This window comes from Notolabrus celidotus, chromosome 23 (genome assembly GCF_009762535.1).
Source record: "Notolabrus celidotus isolate fNotCel1 chromosome 23, fNotCel1.pri, whole genome shotgun sequence".
NCBI classification, from domain to species: domain Eukaryota; kingdom Metazoa; phylum Chordata; class Actinopteri; order Labriformes; family Labridae; genus Notolabrus; species Notolabrus celidotus.
The window spans coordinates 16,874,514-16,895,739 of record NC_048294.1 but is presented as its reverse complement, the minus strand read 5'-3'; the positions used below and the strand labels follow the sequence as shown (position 1 = coordinate 16,895,739).

The 21,226-nt window shown below is 40.2% G+C and overlaps 1 protein-coding gene and 1 non-coding gene across 6 annotated transcripts; both read right to left on the bottom strand.

Annotated features, from left to right (window-relative positions):
- Positions 1 to 229: 229 nt before the first annotated feature.
- Positions 230 to 20,434, bottom strand: spag17 (sperm associated antigen 17). Of its 5 annotated transcripts, none has more exons than XM_034676837.1 (50): positions 20,337 to 20,434; positions 20,116 to 20,245; positions 18,893 to 19,033; positions 18,528 to 18,587; positions 18,247 to 18,375; positions 17,835 to 18,000; positions 17,470 to 17,682; positions 17,196 to 17,368; positions 16,869 to 17,015; positions 15,222 to 15,255; positions 14,990 to 15,108; positions 14,609 to 14,803; positions 13,662 to 13,766; positions 13,240 to 13,390; positions 12,808 to 13,020; positions 12,625 to 12,662; positions 12,410 to 12,523; positions 11,633 to 11,787; positions 11,359 to 11,468; positions 11,188 to 11,267; positions 10,563 to 10,826; positions 10,317 to 10,431; positions 9,990 to 10,124; positions 9,734 to 9,844; positions 9,551 to 9,621; positions 9,218 to 9,326; positions 8,882 to 9,048; positions 8,661 to 8,784; positions 8,172 to 8,326; positions 7,852 to 7,996; positions 7,272 to 7,681; positions 6,998 to 7,183; positions 6,691 to 6,827; positions 6,010 to 6,140; positions 5,693 to 5,826; positions 5,404 to 5,592; positions 5,134 to 5,247; positions 4,893 to 4,944; positions 4,331 to 4,418; positions 4,159 to 4,209; positions 3,803 to 3,920; positions 3,596 to 3,695; positions 3,158 to 3,197; positions 2,921 to 2,985; positions 2,415 to 2,551; positions 1,758 to 1,936; positions 1,450 to 1,510; positions 1,097 to 1,244; positions 522 to 658; positions 230 to 411 (listed from the first exon to the last, which is right to left on the bottom strand). In XM_034676837.1, exons 2-50 carry the CDS (start codon positions 20,218 to 20,220, stop codon positions 394 to 396), a joined length of 6,339 nt encoding a protein of 2,112 aa, XP_034532728.1. In that variant the 5' UTR covers positions 20,221 to 20,245; positions 20,337 to 20,434; the 3' UTR covers positions 230 to 393. The 5 variants fall into 5 exon arrangements, with proteins under 5 accessions (XP_034532728.1, XP_034532731.1, XP_034532730.1 ...); XM_034676840.1 differs by adding an exon at positions 19,891 to 20,004 and having other exon boundaries at positions 20,116 to 20,387; XM_034676839.1 differs by adding an exon at positions 19,891 to 19,985 and having other exon boundaries at positions 20,116 to 20,370.
- Positions 14,448 to 14,518, bottom strand: trnag-gcc. Its single transcript has one exon. It is a non-coding gene; the product is annotated as a tRNA-Gly (tRNA).
- Positions 20,435 to 21,226: the final 792 nt, after the last annotated feature.

Genomic DNA, 21,226 nt, shown 5'->3' with positions numbered 1-21,226 from the left:
CATCTTGCATTGGGTCCCCGTTGACGTCATATATACGAAAATCCCCACCCCCATCTTTTCACCTGAGCGTGCTAGACTCCCCTGTAGAGTTAGACACGTGCACGGTGCACACACTTGAAGACACGCTCCTTACTCCTGCCAAATCGAGCGAATTAAAATAGACACCATAGAAATGTATCAAGTTATTTCACACATACAAAACATGTTTGTAAAAGACTCAACAATCAAAACATAGAGATTTTACTTTTATTTTATCTCTCTTTATTCACAAACATGCAAGAAGTACAAAATCAAAAAATCCTCCACACTTCCTTTTAGAGTAATATTACAGAAGCATGTTGTAACATCTTATATGTGATGTGAAATCTCACTGGGGGTTAATTCTGTTTTTCCTCACACACTAGTGTTGTCCTGAAATTACAAAACAAAAGTTGGTTCAAAGATTGACATAGACATTGCTTTCTTTCAACATGTTCAGTTTATGCTAGCCTGTTTAAAACAATGTACCGATCTTTGCTTACTGGAGGCTTGGCCAGGGGAGAAATGGGCTGTATGGACCCTTGTCCAACTGGTAGGCCTGAAGACTGCCGACGGACCTTAGAGCCTTTCTTGTTGTGGTCCTTGAGCCAAATGTCATATAACCTCCCAGGAAGGATGGGTGAAATTTTATAAGGACTTACAATCACTGTATGATTCCTATATTCACACCTTGCTGAGCCACTCTGACTAGTTGTATTTATGGATATATGACAAACTGAATTTGTCATACACATCAATCCATAAACTTTCTCCTTCCTGTAAGAAAATGTCATTATCTCTATTATTGTAATCAGCTGTTGGCCTTTAAAAGTTGTTAATCTGTACCCTTTTGTCTTTGTTATAAATAATTTATTTAAAAAAAGTAGAAAAGGGTTCTACAAGAGTAACACTACATGCAAGTATGCCAATAAAGTACATGGACCTTTAGGCTCAATGCTAGCTGATATAACTCTTACCTAAGAAACAGGTGATTACAGGCACTTGCCTCAAAGAATGACAAATATAAAACAATCTTTTCCTCAGGAGTCAGCAGTCCTCAACTTCATGAAAAGGATATTAGCAGTGACAGGCAGGTAGAGGATGTCCGTCTCAGTGTGGATGATAATATCACAAGCTGTGTATTTTTTTGGCTCTACCTCTCCTGCTTGTGCTGCACACATGGCAAACAGCTGAACCTTCAGCTCAACTTGCAAACCTGCAGCCACCTAGACAGACATACAGTTCAATGCATATACAGTTTATATTTGTTTCCCATTAACTAATATGTTCTAGAAAAACAAATATGGGAGATGATAACTAAAGCAGCATATGTATCTTTATGGATATTAATCATTCTACACTAGTATGAATAATACAACAGTAAAAATGACTAAACATTACAATTTAATAGAAACACTCATCTAAACGTACAGGCCCAGGATTGTAGATGACCCGCAGGCCTGTAGTAGGAGGAGGCTGCTTCACATGGAATCTGTTAGAAACAAACCACAAATAGCTACAGGTCAAAGTTTTCCCTTGGGACTTGAAGGTGACCCACAAATAGCCTGCATCCATCCACAGCACCCAAATATTTACCAGAGGATGCTTTAAACCTATTGTGAGGTTGCAACTACATCAACAGATCCTTTGGATATTTCCCTGTCTGTGAAGCCTACATTTGCCAGTTATTATTTTCATCCATGCTTCCATTTATCCATAATTTGTGGGGGGTTTTTTACCTGCAGGTGTCGACACCCACATTCTTCATCACCACAGTAATGGCTGAGGAGGTGCCCTCCTGCAGTGTACCAAAGTGAACCCTGGAGGGGAGGAGCTGGAATCCCCATATGATGACATTTGGATTGGCCATAGAGCTAGTTCTAGACTTCCTCCTTACTGGCTCTTCAACTGAAAGGAACTGAAGAAGGAGACATAATGATCACAAGGCATGAAACAGGAGCCCATGTTTTTCAAAAAATTATCATTATAGTATGTCGGCCACATCACTTATCATTTGCCTAACAGTCATTGATTTTCAGATATGTTCTACAGTGTTGTATCACTACCTCTACAACTACAAGTCACTTTGGGCGCCCTTTTAAAAGATTGTAAAAATGAAGACTCTTAATATTTATCATAATCCTTTGTGTTGAAGATATTCAGTCATCATTGTCCTTATTAACGACAACAGAAACTTTCAAGTAATAGGTCATTTCAGTGATAGCAGTGGTATGCCGCATTGATTGCTATATCATTAAATATTTGAACATAACAAAAATATTTAAGAGATCAGAATCAACTTATCCACTGCAGCTCATCAAACAGTAAGGATTTGTTGACATACATGTTTTTACATATAAGCAGTCACAGTAGTTGTAATGTGAATGTTTGGATACCTGTTCATTTGGTACACTCCTGGGCTTCGAGCTGAGGATAGAGGTTGGTAGTTTGACTCTAGTCCTCCTCGGCTTTCCAGTCACATCCACTTGGAGAGCCTTAGTTTGCCCTGATGAGCCTCTCAGAATGCTTTGACCTGGCATGGACACACATGCACAGACACACACAAATAAAATACAAATGTGAATCGTTTTTGCATGGTTTAAGTAGAGTTTGCTTGTACTTCCATTTCTTTATAATGTGGGACAGAAATATAGGACAGGTCCTTTTACTGTCTCGTCTGATGACACCTTATTTAGAATTCAAACCATGCCCTAAAACAGTCCTAAAAAAACCCAGTATCATGTTGATGTATTGCATTGTTCTGTGACCCTAAGCCTCTTGCTATTCTGTAAACAGCAGGTTTGAGGTTTAACCTGTCTGGCACAGTTTTTGAAAAAGTATCAGTGAGTTTCCTTGCTAAGTCATTCATTTTAAAGCAGCAGAGGAAGATGGGGTTACAAACCAGCAGTGTCAGGCTGTGGGTTGGTTGGTCTTTTTTTAAGCACCCTGTCACTTTCTGCTCCATGACTGAGGAAGAAAAGAGAATTCAAGATGTGTGACAATAGCACATTTAAACACAATTTAAACACAAAAGCAGTTTATGAAATACAAATCAGCTTTTATAGATGTTTAGCAATGTAAAACAAATAAGTTGATATAAAGCCGTATATAGCACATTTCATAACATCCACTTCATTACCTTGCAGACTGAGAGGGTGTTGGGTTTAACGGTCGTGGGGCTGCAGGTGCAAGAACAAATACAGTATGTTAAACAGAATGAGTTGTATCTAAAGTAAACTGTCTGTTGTTGTTTTAAAGTACAATCTGATTGGATCTGAGCCGCAGCGTCTCTGTGCAGATCCTAATGGGACAATTCAATTTTTTTAAAATCAAAACTTGTTTTTTGTAGTCTCATAACTTGTAACAACAAGAGCAAAGAAAATAACATCAGTACAATTCATACTTAAAGAGGTATGATAATAATTATGGTCGTGTGGTGATAGTGACTTACATTGATACCAAATCAAAGACATACTGTACAACAGAGTATGCAAACACTACAATTATCCCACCCATATTCCTGCCAGGAGGCTTTGTGTGGTGGTATCTAGCTCTACCTTTACTGACTACAACTCACTGCTTTCTTGTGGGGCATCTCTTAGCATGGCGTCAGCACTGTCTGACCTTGGGATCGGAGGGAGAGCCATGGAGGGACTCCTCATGTCTGGTTTTTGGTGCTGTCCAAAAAAAAAAAAAACTGTTCTGTAGCTCTAACTGTGCATCATATTTTTTTTATGTTATGTAAAAAAAAAAAAAATGTAAAAGGAGATATTCTTCTACTTACTGTTGAAGCAGATTCAACCAGTTTGTGGTAAAATGGATCATTTTCTGGGTGGAAAAAAGGAACAATGTTCTTCTTCCTCAGAGCTTGTAGACACACTTTCTCCTCAGATAGTTCCTGTCTGTGTCGTACATGTGCATGTGGAGAAAGTTGCTGATGAGTTACCATGAAACAGAATATTCTCATATCCCTGGCAGCATGATTATTTTTTACTTTAGTTCGTTATTTATCATGCACTATTAGTAGTATTGCAGTTGCTGTTTTAGATTCTTGTTTAGTGTAAAAGTTTAGATTCTTGTTTAGTGCATAACTCTTCATTGAGAATTCCAAAATAGCATGATAAATAAACCAACAATCACCTGTGCTGTGCAAGTCGTCCAGCCCATTTTGACTCTCTTCCACTAGTAAGACTTAACAGAAGAGAGGGTTTAAGAGAATGTTATTAACGTTTCACAACTAAAATACTGCAAAACTGCCATTTCATATTGGCATAATTTGTCTATACATGCATCCCATTTTGATCTTTTCAACCTGTCACAGGATGCGGTGGCTGTGTCTTCTGAAACATCCAGCTCAGCTGGGGCCTCAACTCCTTGGCTGTACAGATTGGCTATGTCCTCTGTAGAAGCACATAGAGGGAATTAAAGAGAAATAAATAAATAAATGTGTTATGTCAGGGATAATTTAAAGTGAACAAAAGGACATGCAAATTAGAAACTCGAAAGGGTGAGCAGGACCCATAGCGAGTCAGGGGACTCCATTACTCTAATTGATTTGATACAATGTAAGCAGCCTCTCTCTAGTGTTGCTTTTAAGAATGAGATTTAATTATCATTCTTATGCGGTATTGACCAATCATAATCAAGTATCGAAAACAGCTGGGTAATTATGCATGTTAATTGAATGTAAAATATGTTTTTAAAATCTAATAATCTTCACATCTTGTGACAATATCTGTTTAATATACCACCACTGCAGAATCAGCCCTACTAACTCCTCCAAAAATCTGTCTGACTCTTACAAAATTATTTTAATTAATTGAGCAAGTAAGATTAGTTCATGTGAATAAAGGGAACTATTGTTCACCATCTACCTGATGTTCTCTTGTCAAAGGACAGACCAGCCTCCTCTTCTTCTGCAAAAGACTATTGAAGAACAATTAATCATCAACAAACGTTTTGTCAAATATGACTATATTATTATTTGTAGGATTTGGTCGGGTTTATCTCAGAATGCAGTGCAGGAAGATCTTAAATAACCTGTCTGCTCAAAAAGTGGAGATATGTTGATTGTGTATTAAATGAACGTCTGAATGTGTGTATTTGTGAACTGACCAGGACTAAGTTGAGTAGGTCACTTGCACGAGTGATCTCCTCCTCAGTGCGAGGCTCTTTCATTTTCATGTCCTCTGATCGTTGCTCCCTCTCCATCACACTTTCAATGTATCCCTACAATCAAAGACACATTTCAGTATTTGTCCGGATTTTACTTAAAGCCTAACAATCAGGTAAAAACACTAAATCCAATCTGAAGTATTGGTTCCACTATATCATCTCACCCTTTTATTCAACATATATATGACCTTAGATATGTGTCTGTTTTACCTTTAGTCGAGTGTCGATAGTATTTTTGAGTGGAGCCGTGACTTTATGGTGCTGACACAGTTCCCTGATCTCCAGGACTTTAGGGCAGCTCCTGACGGGTTGACGCTGTGCTGCTGAACCACGACACATCTCTCTCAGAGTCAAACCTTGTCCCAGGTTAGTACCAAACGGAGGCCCTGGAACCTTAACCTGGCTCAAAGTGAAAGTCGAATGGAAGACATGCCACTATGAGGCCCTTGGTTTGTTGTAAGCCTGTGTTCTTATGTACAAAATATGTGTGTACCTGTACCTCTGTTCTGGGGAAGTCATGCCAGGTGCGGTTTCTGAGGTTGGGAGGGGTAATGTTGGGGTTCTGTTTCCCTAGCAACCACTGGGACCACACACTCTGCTGGCTGGGCTTGAGGATGGTTATGCCAAACTCATCTGAAATAGCATTAACAAAAACTTCATATTATTCTCCTCATCTACTTTTAATTCTGCATCAATCATGAAGAGATCATAGAGATATTAAAGTGCACTAAACTACAAAAACAGTTAATTTGACAACAGGTTGTGTAGTCAGTAGTCACTGAATCCGCTGTGCTCGAGTAGTACTTTCTAGTGCACCTTGTCTGTCTGGCAGTGGTTCCTTCAGCACTTTGATGGTGGGGTCAGAGTACGCCTGGTAGAGCAGTTCCTCTACAGTCTGAGAGCTCAGCAGTTCAGTACCAGAGCCATCCTCATGCACCACAAACAGTCTGAAATACAAGGAGTGATTTTCAATCTGAGGCGGTGCCATCAGCAACAGCAGTACAGCGTTAAAGATAAAATGCTATTGGATTTCTGCTGACTTTTTCTTTCACATATTTTTAACATACAAGACAAAGACAGCCCAGAACAGTTTACAGTTGAGTCATGAGTCTTATCTCTTGGCTAATCTCTTTCTGTACATATGTAATTGTGTCTTACAAAACAAACCATCATCCTTCCATTCCTAGAATGTCTTTTTTGCAATTCTCAATCGCTCTCTAGTTTGGATTTTATTTTTTAAGGCTGCATTTGCAGTCTGATGTTACTCACACCTACCCTGCAGCAGGGGTGACAGGCATTGAGATAACTATATAAAGAAATAATCTTGTTGATTATGCTTTTTTGAGTCAAACAGAGACATCAGTTTTAATATCAGTCTGTTTAATCAATAGGTAAAAACTCCCCACAGGAGCTTTCAAGCTGATCACCTGTCATGTTGTTATGAGTGAAAGGGCTTTAAAGTGTGATAGGGTTCAGACCATGTTTTTATTTACTAACCTGGGGCAGTGTTCTCTTTGTTTTGCATGGATCACTGCTATTTCTCTATCCTCCTCTTCTTCTGGCTCCTCCTCTTGTTTCATTGTGCTCGGAGCAGGACTGAAGTTCAGCACAGATAACAGCCCATCTTCCATCACCTGCAACACAGTCAAAGCTGATATTTAGTTTTCTAAGATATTTTCAGATCAGACTGTCTCTCATATGTGCACTTGTATAAGTTGGTTTTCTTTGCTTGGTTTGTGATTTTTCACTGTTTCCTGAGATTGCTTCCATGACGACCCTTCATCGTCTCATCCTTAAGACTGACCTGGAAGTGGTTCCCATCAGGGTCTGTGATATCACAGGCCACTTTGTCTGTATGACTCATGGTGTAGCTTCCTGGTTGGTTTGTTGGAGTGCCATTGTTAGGGCTTGGGGTTACAGGAGGGTCAGAGGTGTACACACACTTCCCATCAGTTTGAATCTGCAAGAGACCCACGCTGGATGGGAACACCTTGGATAGAGGAGAAAGAAACATGTATTCTAACTAAAATGTGTCCTAACATGAAAAAAATGTGAGATCTTTGCTGTTAATCACACACCTGATAGGCTCCTTGGTTGTTTCCAGTGATGACAGTCCCATCAGCTAAGAAGACATGAGCCATGTGTCGTTCTGGGTACATCACCACAGTGGCACAGCCCTCCTTCTCAACTAACACCAGCTGCTCTTTGGTATCGCCGTCACATGAACTCTTTTTACCATTCTCCTCTGCGAACATGCTCTCCTCACCATGCTTACAAGCACTACCTCCTCTATCATCACACCTGTGCTCACATTCACTTAGTCCAAAACCTTCTCTCTCACTGCTCCGGCCTGTTTTTTCTCCATAAGTGTCCCGGATCTGCACTTTCTCATTGATGCTGGCAGCACAGCGTGTATCACACTCACACTCAATGCAGCCACATGCACAAACAGATGATGATCCAAAGGGCACACTCCCCCGCTGCTTCCCTAGAAAGTTAACAGATGCAGGAACTTCTGTCTGATGATCACATTTAACTTAAAACATGAAAAAGCACTTTGCAAGCATGCATATTTTTGTGTATATTTTGAATAGATGCATCAATACAAGTGCAAAGCAGAGAATTTAGTATGTTGAATATGCCCTGTATGCTGGTCACCTGGGTGTAGAAGGAGGTGTTGCAGTGTGTTTGGCGGTCGGTCTTGGTAGATACTTGTAATCCTGGTTCCGTCTGCATGTTCTACAATTTGAGATCCATCAGGGTCTTGGACAGAAATCACCAGATCCTCTCTGCTCAGCATCACCTGACACAAACGCATGAAACTTATTCATTAAAGATGAACAAATATTTTCAGGAGGTCACATTATATGGAGATGTTCAGAAAATAAAGTATTATATTTTAGCTTCGAGTATCAAATGTCATATTATGAAACCACACTCCAGACAGATGCTAACCTGCAGTCATACTGTACTCTTACCTCATGTGTGATGGGATCCGTAGCCTTAAAGGCAAGAAGAGGTTTGGCTGGGATGTGTTTGTGTGTTGTACCCACAGTGTGGATGCGAGTTCCAGATGGAGTAGTAGTTAACCAAAACCCTCTCTGAGAGTCAGCTTCTTTCTCTGAGACCTCTTCTGTGGCATCACATACAAAACAAACAAAGACACAATGAGGCCTTAACAGCATCCTCACAACAGAAGTCATGTTTGTTTGAAAGTTGAGGAAATACTGATTTGCGTTTGTGTGTGCACACTTTTTCTATTTTTTTTTAAGTTATATTTTGGGCATTTTCACCTTCAATGTATAGGACAGCTGAAGAGAGACAGGAAACGTGGGGAGTAGAGAGTGGAGGAGGACATGCAGTAAATGGTCGGGGTTGTAATCGAATCTGCGACCTCTGCAACAAGGGCTTCAGCCTCTGTATATGGGGCGCATGGCCAACAGGAGCCCATCTGTGAACTTTCTTACCTGTCTTACTGGTCTTTGTGTCATTGGCGCCCTGAGGGGGGTTGTCCTCCTCGAGATCAGAGTCAGGAACCCACACTGGACCAGAATCTTGGCCAAAACTGACCGTGCCATCTGCAAACAGAACCTGCAGCGCACATGTTGTTAGTTTGCAATTGTGTCAAAAGAAATAGATGAATAAGGCGAACATCTACTGGTGGATGCAGTATTAACAGTATCATTACCTGGGTAGACCCGTCCCTCATGTATCGAATAACAGCTCCCTGGCTGGTGATGATTCGGGACAGTTCTTTGGAGAGGGAAGAGTCCTGAAGCTGCCCAGCCACTCCTCTACCTCTACCGAGAGGAAAGCCCTGTTTCACCAAAATACCCTGCTCCTCGGCGGACACGCCTAGATACACCAAGACGCACATATAGAATCATGAACATTTCACAATCAGTAGAATGACATTCAAAAATATTATGCTGAGCTTTTTAAGAGGCACATCTATGTCAAACAAGCTTCATCCTTCGTACTGCGGATAATACAACAAAGAGGCACAAAGAATGTGCATTACGACCATGTGTTTCCTCTTTTAGGAGCTGCAGCAGGAGGCCATTAGGAAGAGACAAGTTGAGACTGTTGAATGGAGTCGACGTTGTTGTTGGTTGTGCCTCATACACCTCAGTCTACAAAGAATCACACCAAAATGAGCACATTACAAACAATCCAAAGGAACAGCAACAACAATTGCCAAAGATGGTCAATTTTGTTTCAGATTAAGCCGTTTATAGAGGTGCAGTTTGATGTTTCTAGACTTCTTTTTATGTATATGATGATCCAGGGGCCCTGTATGTTAGGTGTTGCCGGATGGACTGTGCATCTTTATGGGAATTAAAACCAGATTAGTCACCTTTAAGTGTTGTAGAGAGGAGGAGAGAGGACTGGGGAGGACGTCTGAGGTCTCCGTTTCAAGGGCATTCACTATAACATCCCCAAACAAGGACATATTATTCCACTGATTTATCACTTCAAAATAAGATGGAGGGATTTTTAATACAAATCAACATTCAACAAATGTGTTAAAGAGTAAAACCTCTATGTTCTCCTGTGGGACCATAGTAACTGTATGAGAGGCGGATTCCTTTGTCTAAAACTGCTGAGAGGGAGCCCTGCTTCACTCGAGTCTTCCCCACAGGCTCTGACTCTGAAAGGATACAGAAACATAAACAGATAACTCTTGTTTCTTGAGGGTAATATCTGTTCATTCAAGTTTTCAAATAACAAAATTAACCTTTAAAGCACAAGCATACAGCATCGCTCAGTGTCTGTAGCTAAATCAACATCTTTACCTTTGAAATCCTTGACACTGGGCTCTTTGTCTTGGGGCTGAGATGGAAATTTTGCTTGATCATCAACAACGTGGTTGATGTGTGTACAGAGATGATGCCCATCCTTCTTCACAGTCACTTTCATCAAGCTGGAACCTTAAAAGATCAGTACAAAATAAATTGCAATATATAATTGAAACAAAGCACCTGTCATCAGTATGAGGAGTTCTGGTGTGGTGATTTCACAGCATGTAGGGGAGCCGATTGCCTGTGATGTTTCCTCTCCTTCAGCAAGCTTTATTTGATCTTCAAATGCACATTTTGAGTGTTATCTGCACCCTCAAATACCTTCAATAAAGCTGACATTCTCCACAGTGATGTGTCCTCCATCTGAAGGGAACAGAGACTGAAGACCACCTGAGACATGAATCAACTTTCCGTCCATGCTGTAGCCGGTGAAACCCTGCTCATTACAAGAACACAACTAATGGTGACCTATTAGCACACAATACTTATCTACTTTGAATGACCTCGTTCTAGTGCTCATGGGTTAAATTGTATTCTCAGGTTACTAAGTATTTTGTGTCCCCTCACATTGAACAACTCCTCTGTTGGATGCTGTTCTCGCTCTCCCTCCCCAGAGGGCGCTGTGGTAGTCACGGGCTCTCTCGGGGTCTTGGCTGAACTGTCTGCGGTCTCTGCTCGGCTTTTCTTGCCACTTGTCAAAGCTTTGCTTTTCTTGTTGTGTGCAGACTTAGCCTCCTCCTCCTTCTGCTGCCTGGATTTTGGGGGATTGTCTTTCTTGGATTTCTTAGCAATCTCCTCCTCCTTCAGCCTCTCCTGCTCCAACTTCCATGCCTGTAACATCGTGCACACAGAAAAATGAACTCATCTTACTAGAGACTAAAAATGGTGCTGAAATGCTTTCAAAATATCTTTTGCCTGATGAACTGTAGTTATTCTTCTACTTTATCTTCTTTTTGACAACAGGTGACAACACTTGCATTCATTTACTGGTTTGCTTTATCAGTCAAACTTGGGTATGAAATTCTGTCACTACTAATAATATGCGTCTTAATCTATGCCACTCCAGGAGTAATCTAACTGTAAGAAGGGATTAGACTTTTATTTAGCTGTGTAAGGAGACTTCTGTGGATGTTACGGCAATAATGATGAAATACAGTGAAAGTGAATATTAACGTGGTCAGTGTGTTCTTACTTTGAGCGAATCTTTTCTGATAACTGGCTCCAGAGTGTCCTCCTCTTCCTCCTCCTTGGCAGAATCTTTAACCTTTTCCTCTAGTCCAGGAACAAAACAAACATTTGACATGTGTATAGCTATAGGTAAAAAATTCCCTTCCTGGAGATTTAAGTTGACAAGCTTCTATACCTTTTGGAGACTCAGCAGGCCGACTGTTTCTGAGTCTTATCTCTTCTCTCTTCAGTTCTTCTTTTTCGGTCCAGTCTGAAACAGCTTCTCTGACGTGCTCCAGATACTTCCTATCAGCAAGAGGGACAGCAGCAGAAAACACAGACATCATTTGAACTATCGGCTATACAGGCTAACAACTGATGAAAAGCTATAAAGAAGGAAGTGTATTCTTTTGTAACCTACCATTCCTGTGAGAATAACACACCTGAAAAAAATCTACTTTTATTCTGACCTGAACTTGACATCAGTGTGAAGAGTTACATCCCAGAGCTCCTTGCATTGGCGATTAGGGCTCATTGGATTGTGACAAAAAATGTACATGATGTTTTTCAGACTTCCTCTGAAGGTTTCCAGGCAGCTGTATTCTTCTGAGGCTAACTGGAGCACCTAGACAAGAAGGACGTTAAAAAAGAAGAGTACATTTGATTTTCCCTTAGGGATAAATAAAGTACATTCTATTCTAAATTCATTAATTTGAGTTTAAAAGTAAAGGTTTCCAGCCTAAAATTTAAGTTTTTAGCGAAATGATGGTTTGTCTTGTCTTTATTTGTAAATGAAAAAATAGAAATAAACCACACAAATAAAAGAGAAGAAAAAACAAAAACAAAATCAATAAATTCCATCAGCAAACGTGGAAACATTTTAAGTTACATGTTCAAAAAATTAATAATGCATGAACCATTTGAGTTATTTTTGTCTACATGCATCATGCCAGAGTATTTTATTTTCTTTAACTGCTGAGCGGCACAATGTTGCTGCAGAATTAGACCCATTTCTGTTGTTTATTCTTCAATCAAGCCCCACATTACACCTCCATCAAACTGCTTTTCACAGCTTTTAAAACCACTAAGCTTTTAATTCAGTGGCTGCTGAATGCATCATGCTGCAGCTCTGGTGGTTCAGCACACATTACATTATGCTTAAATACACCTTTCACCCAGCAGGTATAACTGTTACCTAATGCTGGCAGTGAATAAAACAACCTGGAAGACATCACAAGACAGGTCACCTGTGGGAAGATGGAGCTATTGTGGTGTTCAGAATAGTGCCAGTCGAACAGAGACCTCAGCCTACAGCTTTGGATGTCTGTCAGGTCTAGCTGGCAGCTCACTCTGCCATTGATCTGGTGGAGAGAAAGCAGCATGCAACATTATGAGGGGAAAGAGAACATACACATTACTCTTTTGTATGAACTCAAAAGAGGAAAAATCGCAGAAACTTTACCTCTGCATCAGCAGGATTTTCTGTGAGAAATGTTGGACCTATAATTTAAAAAAAGGGATCACTAGAGGGTCCCATGTATGCTCAAGAGATGATGCTGCAATCAAATATCTTGATTTGTTTTCTTCTTATCATAAACTTCATGCCAGCCAAAGTAAAATATGTCACTGACTGAATGACACACACCTTTATTTCGTAGATCATCTAGCTTCTGTTTACTGTAAGAAGCTGGGTTGTCCCAGGGGATTATCACAGGTCTCTGTTGCTGTGCTGGCTCCATCGATCCCAGTGGTCCAGAGGCATGTACCAGAATACCTTTTTGGTCCAGTTTGTTCAGTGGCATACTTTCAAATACACTCTGCTGGAACAAACGCTCCACCTCTGGCCATGGCACAACATCTGTGCGACACCACAACACCATATTATAAATCTGAACTTCAAGAAATCAGTGGACAATTCACCCAGAAACACAGACTGACAAACTTCTCACTGTAAGGAAATACATAATATGATCAGTGATAGGATGAAAACATACAAATAAGTTACAAAACATCTGATACAGAGCTACATTAAACTGAGAACAGCTTAATACATGGAAACAGGTAACTGGTGTCTGACCATCCGTGCAGTGGTGTTGTAGCTGCTGTTTGACGGCCATCCAAGAGGAGCTGCTGTTTCTGTGTTGAGCCACAGATTGGATCAGCTCCCACATGGGAGAGAGCCTCATCATGGAGGACTCCACTTCTTCTGGATTAAAACCCTCAACCACCTGTAAGACACACACACACACACACACACACACACACACACACACACACACACACACACACACACACACACACACACACACACACACAATCACACAATCACACAATCACACAATCACACAATCACACAGTATATGAACACAGCTGTTGTGTTCACCTATGAAACAGAAACTTTACAGTCTATCCCTTTGATACATCTCCAGTTTGAGTGAAATAAGCAAGTTCTACACAAATGACGAATGAGAAATGAAAATAGGGATAAATTGGACTTGCCTTGATTTCCCTCAGGCGCAGTGCTCTCTCATCATGGTGCCTAATAACCTGGGTGTGCTCGGACTTGTTTGGAGGCTCCTCAGCTCCAAACATTTCAATAAGCCTCTAAAAAATCAGAACAAAACAGAAATGAGTGAATCTTTTCTGAGCATACTGTGTTTTAACACTCTGGAGTCACATCAGAATCAGTGTTTCTTATGTGCTTAAGTTAAGCTGACTAATATCAGCTCTAATTTATTTTGTATGTCTGCAACACTAGTCTCTACAGTATGCATGAGGTGTTAATGAGGGTTAGCTGCTCTCTTCTTTGTTTATAGCACCATCTGCTGGACATGCAGTATATATATTTACGGCTTGTCTTTGCCCTTTCAATGAGCCTTGTTAACCCTACTACAGAAACATTTTAAAAACCTCTGTTAATGTGAGTTATGCACCTGTTCCTCATAAACAACAAGAGCACTTTTATTCTGCACAACCAGACAATCTCCAAATCCTGTTAAAGGTTACATATGCTTCTTTTAATACAACTACTGCTCCAGAAACTGACAGAAAATGTGTCTCCCCCCCCCACACACATGCTCTATCCCTGCTTAAGCCCTTCCCCCGCTACAACACAACTAAGCCCAGCGAACAACGTGTGTGTGTGCTGGAGCAACAACTCTCTTAACATGACACTGAAGCTGGTAGAGATCGGCTTTTGTGCACTAAATGACTGTGAACACTCCCACAAGCAGAATTACAAGCCCCTCATGCGTCTCCCAAGTTCCACAGTGAAAAAGAGGATCCTGCATTGGCCGGGAATCGAACCCGGGCCTCCCGCGTGGCAGGCGAGAATTCTACCACTGAACCACCAATGCTTCAGATACTACAAATACCACCTCGAAATATTTTGTATCGTTCCAATTTCTTGAGATAAGGGAGTGTGTGTTTGTGCATGAGTGTTCTACCTTCTTGTCCTCCTCATTTCGTGCTTTTGTGAGCATTTTGTTTAGCAGTTGGCTCTTCTCCTCTTTTGTGTGCAACAGAGGCAGGAAGCTTTCAAGCATGAAGCTGAGCAGCCTAAGCTCTAACCCGGGATCACTGGGAGGCTTGGGCTCCTCAGTGACTGGGTGTGGGGTGGACTGCTCTTTTGAAATCACCACCTAAACACACAGAGTCACACACAAGAAGGAAAACGAAGCACATGAGCAGAGCTATACTACACTCATTACTTGGTTTCAAATAACCCAGCTACCAATCCATGAACAGCATTCTGCTCCTTTGTTCACATCCAATTCTATAAAACAAAACGAAACATGAAACCACATCTCAATGTGCAGCATGCAAACCTGTTCCAGCATACAGTCTAAGATTAGAGGCACAGAGCAGGCTTCAGGGGGAAGTAGGTCAAGTAGGTTGTTGTAGTAACGCATGTCCACGTCTGTAGAGAGAGGAGGCTGCTCTCTCCCTGTCCACAAAGAGGATAGTAAGAACAGGTTAGCTTGCAATCTTAGTCTAAGTTTGTTTGAATGAACACATGTTCATATGACAAGGAGAGATGTTACAAAGAAGGAATTTTACCTAGTACTTCTGTGTTTCTCTCCAGTGTTGATTTCTTTACAAGAGAAAAACATGAAAACAGATTAATCTCAGTTTTTATAAATCAAAAATGTAGCCACAACATCCAGGAACATGACTGCTGTTCACTGGCAGGTTACTCTCTGAGGTCAGCTTGTGTTAAAGGATAGCACATAATAGCCGCCTGCAAACTATAGAAAGGAATGTGAATGCCTCATGGAATGTGCAGCAGAGTGGCGCAGCGGAAGCGTGCTGGGCCCATAACCCAGAGGTCGATGGATCGAAACCATCCTCTGCTAAGCATACATTTTTACTGTGTAGCTGAGCTCTGGATGTCACTTCACTTTTATAAAATCATCTAAAGAAGTTACCAAAACTCCAATGATTGTGATTAAAACAAGATGTTCATGACTTGAGAAATAATGAGCAGTTTCATTAATAATGAAAGATGTTTGTTTCTGCTCTACTATTTAGTTTCCCAGGTTGACATGCATGCATGTATAGGCATTTTTCCACCGCAGGGACTTTACCCTGGAACTACGTGCGTTTCAACCGGAGGAACCAGGGTCTAAATTTAGTTCTGGGGTAGTTAATCCCCCTTCTGAAAAGCCACTGCTTGAGAGGTAGTACTTTTCAAATGTACCAGGACTTTCGGGGGGCAGGGCCTGCAATGCTGAACGTGTCTGACTGGTAGATTACCTGCAGTGTTTTTATTCTGCCTGCCGTGCACAATAACATCGCACACATCTGTGATTCACTAGATTTCTTTCTTCAATTTGTTCTATCTTTTTTGTATTTGTGTGTACTTTCAAAAAAAAAAGAGGATGCTGTGATTCACTTGATTTAGCAGCTTGTAACAGTAGTCTTCTCTCAGCTCACTGCGAATGCGTCTCTCCTAGTGTTACGGTTTTAAAAGTGACCCTGTAAACTGGAGACCTTCAGCCGAACGTGTCAGTGTTCGTGGAGTTTACACAGCTGTTGAAACAAAAAGGGAGTTCCTGGGAATGCTTTTCTAAAGTTTTTTTTTAGAAAGATTTCAAAATATCCTCATCAGATATTTAATGATCGTCTAAAGACGTTTGTGAGGGATGCATCCGGCGGAAAGTCGGCAGTTAACAGGGTCGCTGTTTAAACCAAAAAACAGGCGATCTCTGTCATGGCTTTTTGAGTTAAAAATGATTTCAAAGCTGTGTTGAAACGGCTTTGCTACTAGCGCTTATCTCCTCTCAAGTGTTGATTCAGTAAATCCATCTGTGATGAAATATAGCACCATCTAAAACAGCGTGAGCTGAGTCTCTTCCATGCTAACAGGCTAACTGTTGTGTTGCTCATAATGATTTCTGCCTGTCCATCCGCTCTCCAGTGTCATCCATGATGAATGGAATTTGTGTTTGTCTAACTGCCCTCTACTGGTCTGGTGGTGTAGTGTATTTTTCTTTTCTCCATGCATCACTGGCCTTATTTGAACAATCTTCCCTGGACTTCAGCCCGCGGTCGAAACACAGACAACAATGGTGGCACAGAACCTTTGAGCTCCGGGTAAAGTAGTTCTGGGGGCTAAAAGACCCTGGAACTATTGGTCGAAATGCACCTTATGTGTATGTGTATGTGTATGTGTATATGTATGTGTATGTGTATGTGTATGTGTACCTCTGCAGGCTGAGGATCCAACCCAATAACAGTGGGCACACTGATGAGTTTCATGCTGTTCAGGTAGTGCTGATGTTGCCTGCGCCACTCCAGAGAGTCATAGATGAGATGAGCCACACCCTCAAAGACTTGGCTGCCTACCTCTAGCTGGACACAGAGATAAGTAATGCAGTGTATAACACAGCAAGGACTGAGAAAAAAAAAATCGGTTCAAATATGATAAAAAGCAGTGAAAAAGGTGAGTAAGATATACACTGCAGAGGAATATAAGATACAAGAGGTGTAAGAAAAGAAGCAAAAAGTACAGATCTTTGATACAGATCTCACCTCAGCTTCAGGGTCCTGTTTGTTGAAGGGAGGCACAAGATCCTGGACAGAATAGCTGAGCTGAACCACATCATGGAGCATGCACCTTGGTGGCCCGCTGTCCAAAACTGCTCTCAGTTCGGACCAGAACAGATCCAACTTCTTTGCCTCAGCAGCCTCAAAAACCTCTGCTTCTGCAATACAGAAGAAATACTGTTTTAATGAATATAAAAACATACATCATTATTATACTTAAGATTTGAACTTTATTTACAGGTTACTGAAAGCCTGATACCTTGATCCAAACCTGACGCTGGTCTTACATTCTGGTCCTTGTAGTCAGATGTGTGTTGTTCCTGCAGCTCCTCAGAAGTTTGTGTGTGCTCTGAACACAGTTTGATAACATTGTCTACTTGTACACTGACGGCATCGAGTGCCTTGATCAGGTGGGGCTGGTGAAAACCCAGGACCAGAATGTAATGTTGAGGACCATCTTCTGGTTCGTCATCTGTGCCCAAAAAATGTACACATTTGTAGAAGTGATGTATAATAACACAAAAGAAGGCAGCAGTAATAGATTCCTTGTTTTGGCGCTAATATAACCTCCTCACAAGTCTAACTTCATGATCTCTGTAATATAAAGAAAGGGTTGTTTCTTGCCAATAAATGTAGGTGGTTCCACGTCATCCCTGCGTTTGAGTTGTGTCTTCTTCTTCGTGGAAGGTTCCACAGGTGAGTGCGTACGCTTTCCCTTTTTATCAGAAGACTTAGCCCCTTCTTTATCCTTGGCAGGAGGGGGATCAGCATCTGCCTTTTCCTCCTCTGCCTTAAAGAGTTGGTGGCAAAAAAACGAACAAAAGCACTTCAGAGAAATCCTTTTAAGTCTGTTCCATCTATCAAATTTAGTTCACAACAAAGAATTAGCTTTATTTGATGCCACTTCCTCCTTCATTGGACATTTGATCAGGATTTTAAGAATACTGCAACCTGGATGGAAATTCCTCATCAGTTCAATGCTGCTGGTACATTACAGTAAGTAACACATAAAGGCACATTAGAGGACCAAACATACCCGCTCTCTCTCCCTCCTCTGCTGAGCACTTGATTTGATTTGTAGAAGCTGGAACTTCAGTATTTTGGCCATCAGGTCACAGGGAATCTCCTGTCCTGCATCCAGGAGCGACTTAGCTGGCTCTGTAACCTGAAAAAGACACACATTGAAACATCACTCAGTAGGTTTCAACAAACGAAAGATTTTCTTTTACACAATCAGAGGTAAATGTCACACCAACATTAGTTCTTATTCTTTACTGTGGGCTATCAGTGAACTCATCTGAAAGATCCCCAGCCTACCTCATAAAACATAGGGATGTCATCAGGTTTCTTAGCTTTGGGATTCCCCAATTCTTGAATCTGTAATACAGATGAACAGGTAAAAACACAGAACACACAGAAAACATCAACACATAAAGCTTTAATAGAAGATGTGTAAGCGTCTAAAATAAAAAAATTTCAAATGTGGGGCTAAAGAAGACCAGAATGGCTGGTGGATTAATATGAGTGGTTTCAAAAATGTATCAGTATGTAGTTTAAAAAACACAAATGTTTAAATATTTGTAAAAATCAAAGACATATTCAGAATTATATAATAATAAACAACTGGAAAAAAATGCAGAAGGCACTATTTATGGACAATAACTAAAACAAACCAGCAATACCTTTGCAAGAGTGCTGTCCCAGGTCAGCAGGCTAAAGAGTCTGCGTAATGGTTTCTGTGCAGCCAGAGCCAAGACCTGGATCAGTTCTTCTTCCTCTGGACTTCCTCCAACCACAAAAGACACACAGGCTCGCCATGATTCCTGGAAAAACAGGAAAGAACAGATTCCTGTTTCACTGTTTCCAGTTCATATCTCTTCATTATTACTTATCAGTATCACCCTCCTGTTACCCTCAAATTTACTAACATCTTCTATCCTTGGGGTCCATTTGACCCCAGCTATTTAAACTTCCAGAAACGGATTGTTACCCACAATTTAACACAATTTAAAGCATTCAGAAGGACTTTACTGCTGCGAGTTTGTCATGCTCTCGTCAGCCCTGCCTTGTTTCTATGTTTTCAAAACATATGACACAGGACACATCATTGAATGTCTTTAGAGACATGGTGGCTGGAAATATTTTATCTGAATCTGAAGGTTGGAGATTCGATCGCAGCTCCTGCAGTCACATGTGGAAGTGTCAATATCATCAACAACAACAAAAACAACCAAAAAATATGTGTGTAAAATGTTGATATTTCTTAATTGGAACATATGAACATTTTAATTTTAGGTTTTCCCAGTTTTCCCCATTAAATTAGGAAAAGTCATGAAATATGAAGCCAAAACAATGATGTAAGTTATTATTTAGAGGGTCTACTTGACCCCAAGGATAATAGGAGGGTTAAAGACAGATGACCAAACTAACTTTGTATAATTACCTGACAAAACAGGCCAACTTACACTTATAGATACCGAGTTAAATATTGTAGCCTAAAAAGCTAAAACCTTAGTTTCACTGGGGATACATGCAACATGTTAAAGTTAATAAATAAGGACCTCCGATTCTTTTCAAAGTAAAACACATGTCATGCTCTCTATGGTCACAGTACGATGATAAATGTCCCAATAAGTGGGTAATAAGCATAGGTAATAAGACATATTTAGACAAAACTAACCAAAACATGGCGTCCTGCTGAGGGGGGACAACGCGGGAAATTGTTGTGTATCATTTCTGGTCACGTGTTGTTGGATACACCCAATCAGATTACAGCTAGACAGGTAACAGGTGACTGTAAACATTGTCTAATGTGTTGTTATTGGTTCATGCAGTAATCACGACTCTATTTGTCTCACTTTGAAAAAAGAAGAACAAAAGTTTTTCTCATAACTGTCCCACAAACCTCTTCCAGCTCTGCTTTAATGAGATCAGCTTCCCAGTTCTTGTTCACTTTGGTCTGAGCACTGGACTTCTTTGCTGAACCCTTTTTGGCCTGCTTCGGTGGCATTTTCACTCAGTGATGATATTTTACACTAAAAAAGACCACAATGCATCCAAAATAAACTCTGAGTTGTCAAAGCAAAAATTGAATTCGTTAAAAACTACAAATTGCAGATGACCCGCCTGTGAGCGTCTGCTGGTGCTGGTGTTGTCCCTGGCAACGGCAACAGGACTGACAAGTGGTACTTCCGGTACACTTTCAAAACAAAAGCACGCAGAACAAATATCATTTCAGTGTTGTCATTTCTTTTCTCCACTGGGTGGCAGTGAAATAAATGAAGTGTGATACTCCCAAACTTCATGACCAAAAGCACACATTATCAAATAATGTTGATGTTAAATAATGTTAAGTCAACAACTGCTTAGTATTTCACCAATTAACAAAACATCTAAAAACAATCCAGATTTAAAACAGCACACAGCTAGATGCAACACTTGTGGATGTCTTGCATTTGAAAATTATTTTATACAAATTTCAAACATTGTACAAGACCTTCTTTAACAGTTACAACGATTATTTTATTTGATTATTTATTGTTCAGTTTATTATTATTATTATTATTATTATTATTATTATTATTATTATTATTATTATTAGTGTTATTAGTATTATTAGTATTATTATTCATTTATTATTTTAATGTTCCTAATTTATCCTGAACACTTTTTCTAATTTTCCTGATGAGATGTTGTCCTCTTGTTGTACTCTTAAAACCTCTTTTATTGTCCTTTTAATGCTTTTATTTACTTATCCATTATAAATTTATTTATTTTCATTTATATATTGTATTTATTTATCCTTGAAAAACCTCTCAACAACGATTTACTGGTCTATTGTCACACCACTTCATTATGTATACTGCATGTTGAATGGCAAAGGAGACATCATCTTGGCCAGGTTGTTTTAGAAGACGAGGCTGTTTTATATAGTAAGTAGATGAACACAGAAAAAATAATAAACATAAGGATATGGCTTCAAATTACTGATAATCAAGAGTTCAGTGTGAAAGCAG

Excerpts from the sequence above, each read along its gene's own strand:
- spag17 (XM_034676837.1), bottom strand. The coding sequence starts at position 20,220 with ATGCCACCGAAGCAGGCCAAAAAGGGTTCAGCAAAGAAGTCCAGTGCT. Across the intron at positions 14,804-14,989 it reads TAGACTGTATGCTGGAACAG|GTGGTGATTTCAAAAGAGCA; the intron begins GTTTGCATGCTG and ends CTGTGTGTTTAG. Across the intron at positions 13,021-13,239 it reads ACAACACCACTGCACGGATG|ATGTTGTGCCATGGCCAGAG; the intron begins GTCAGACACCAG and ends GGTGTCGCACAG.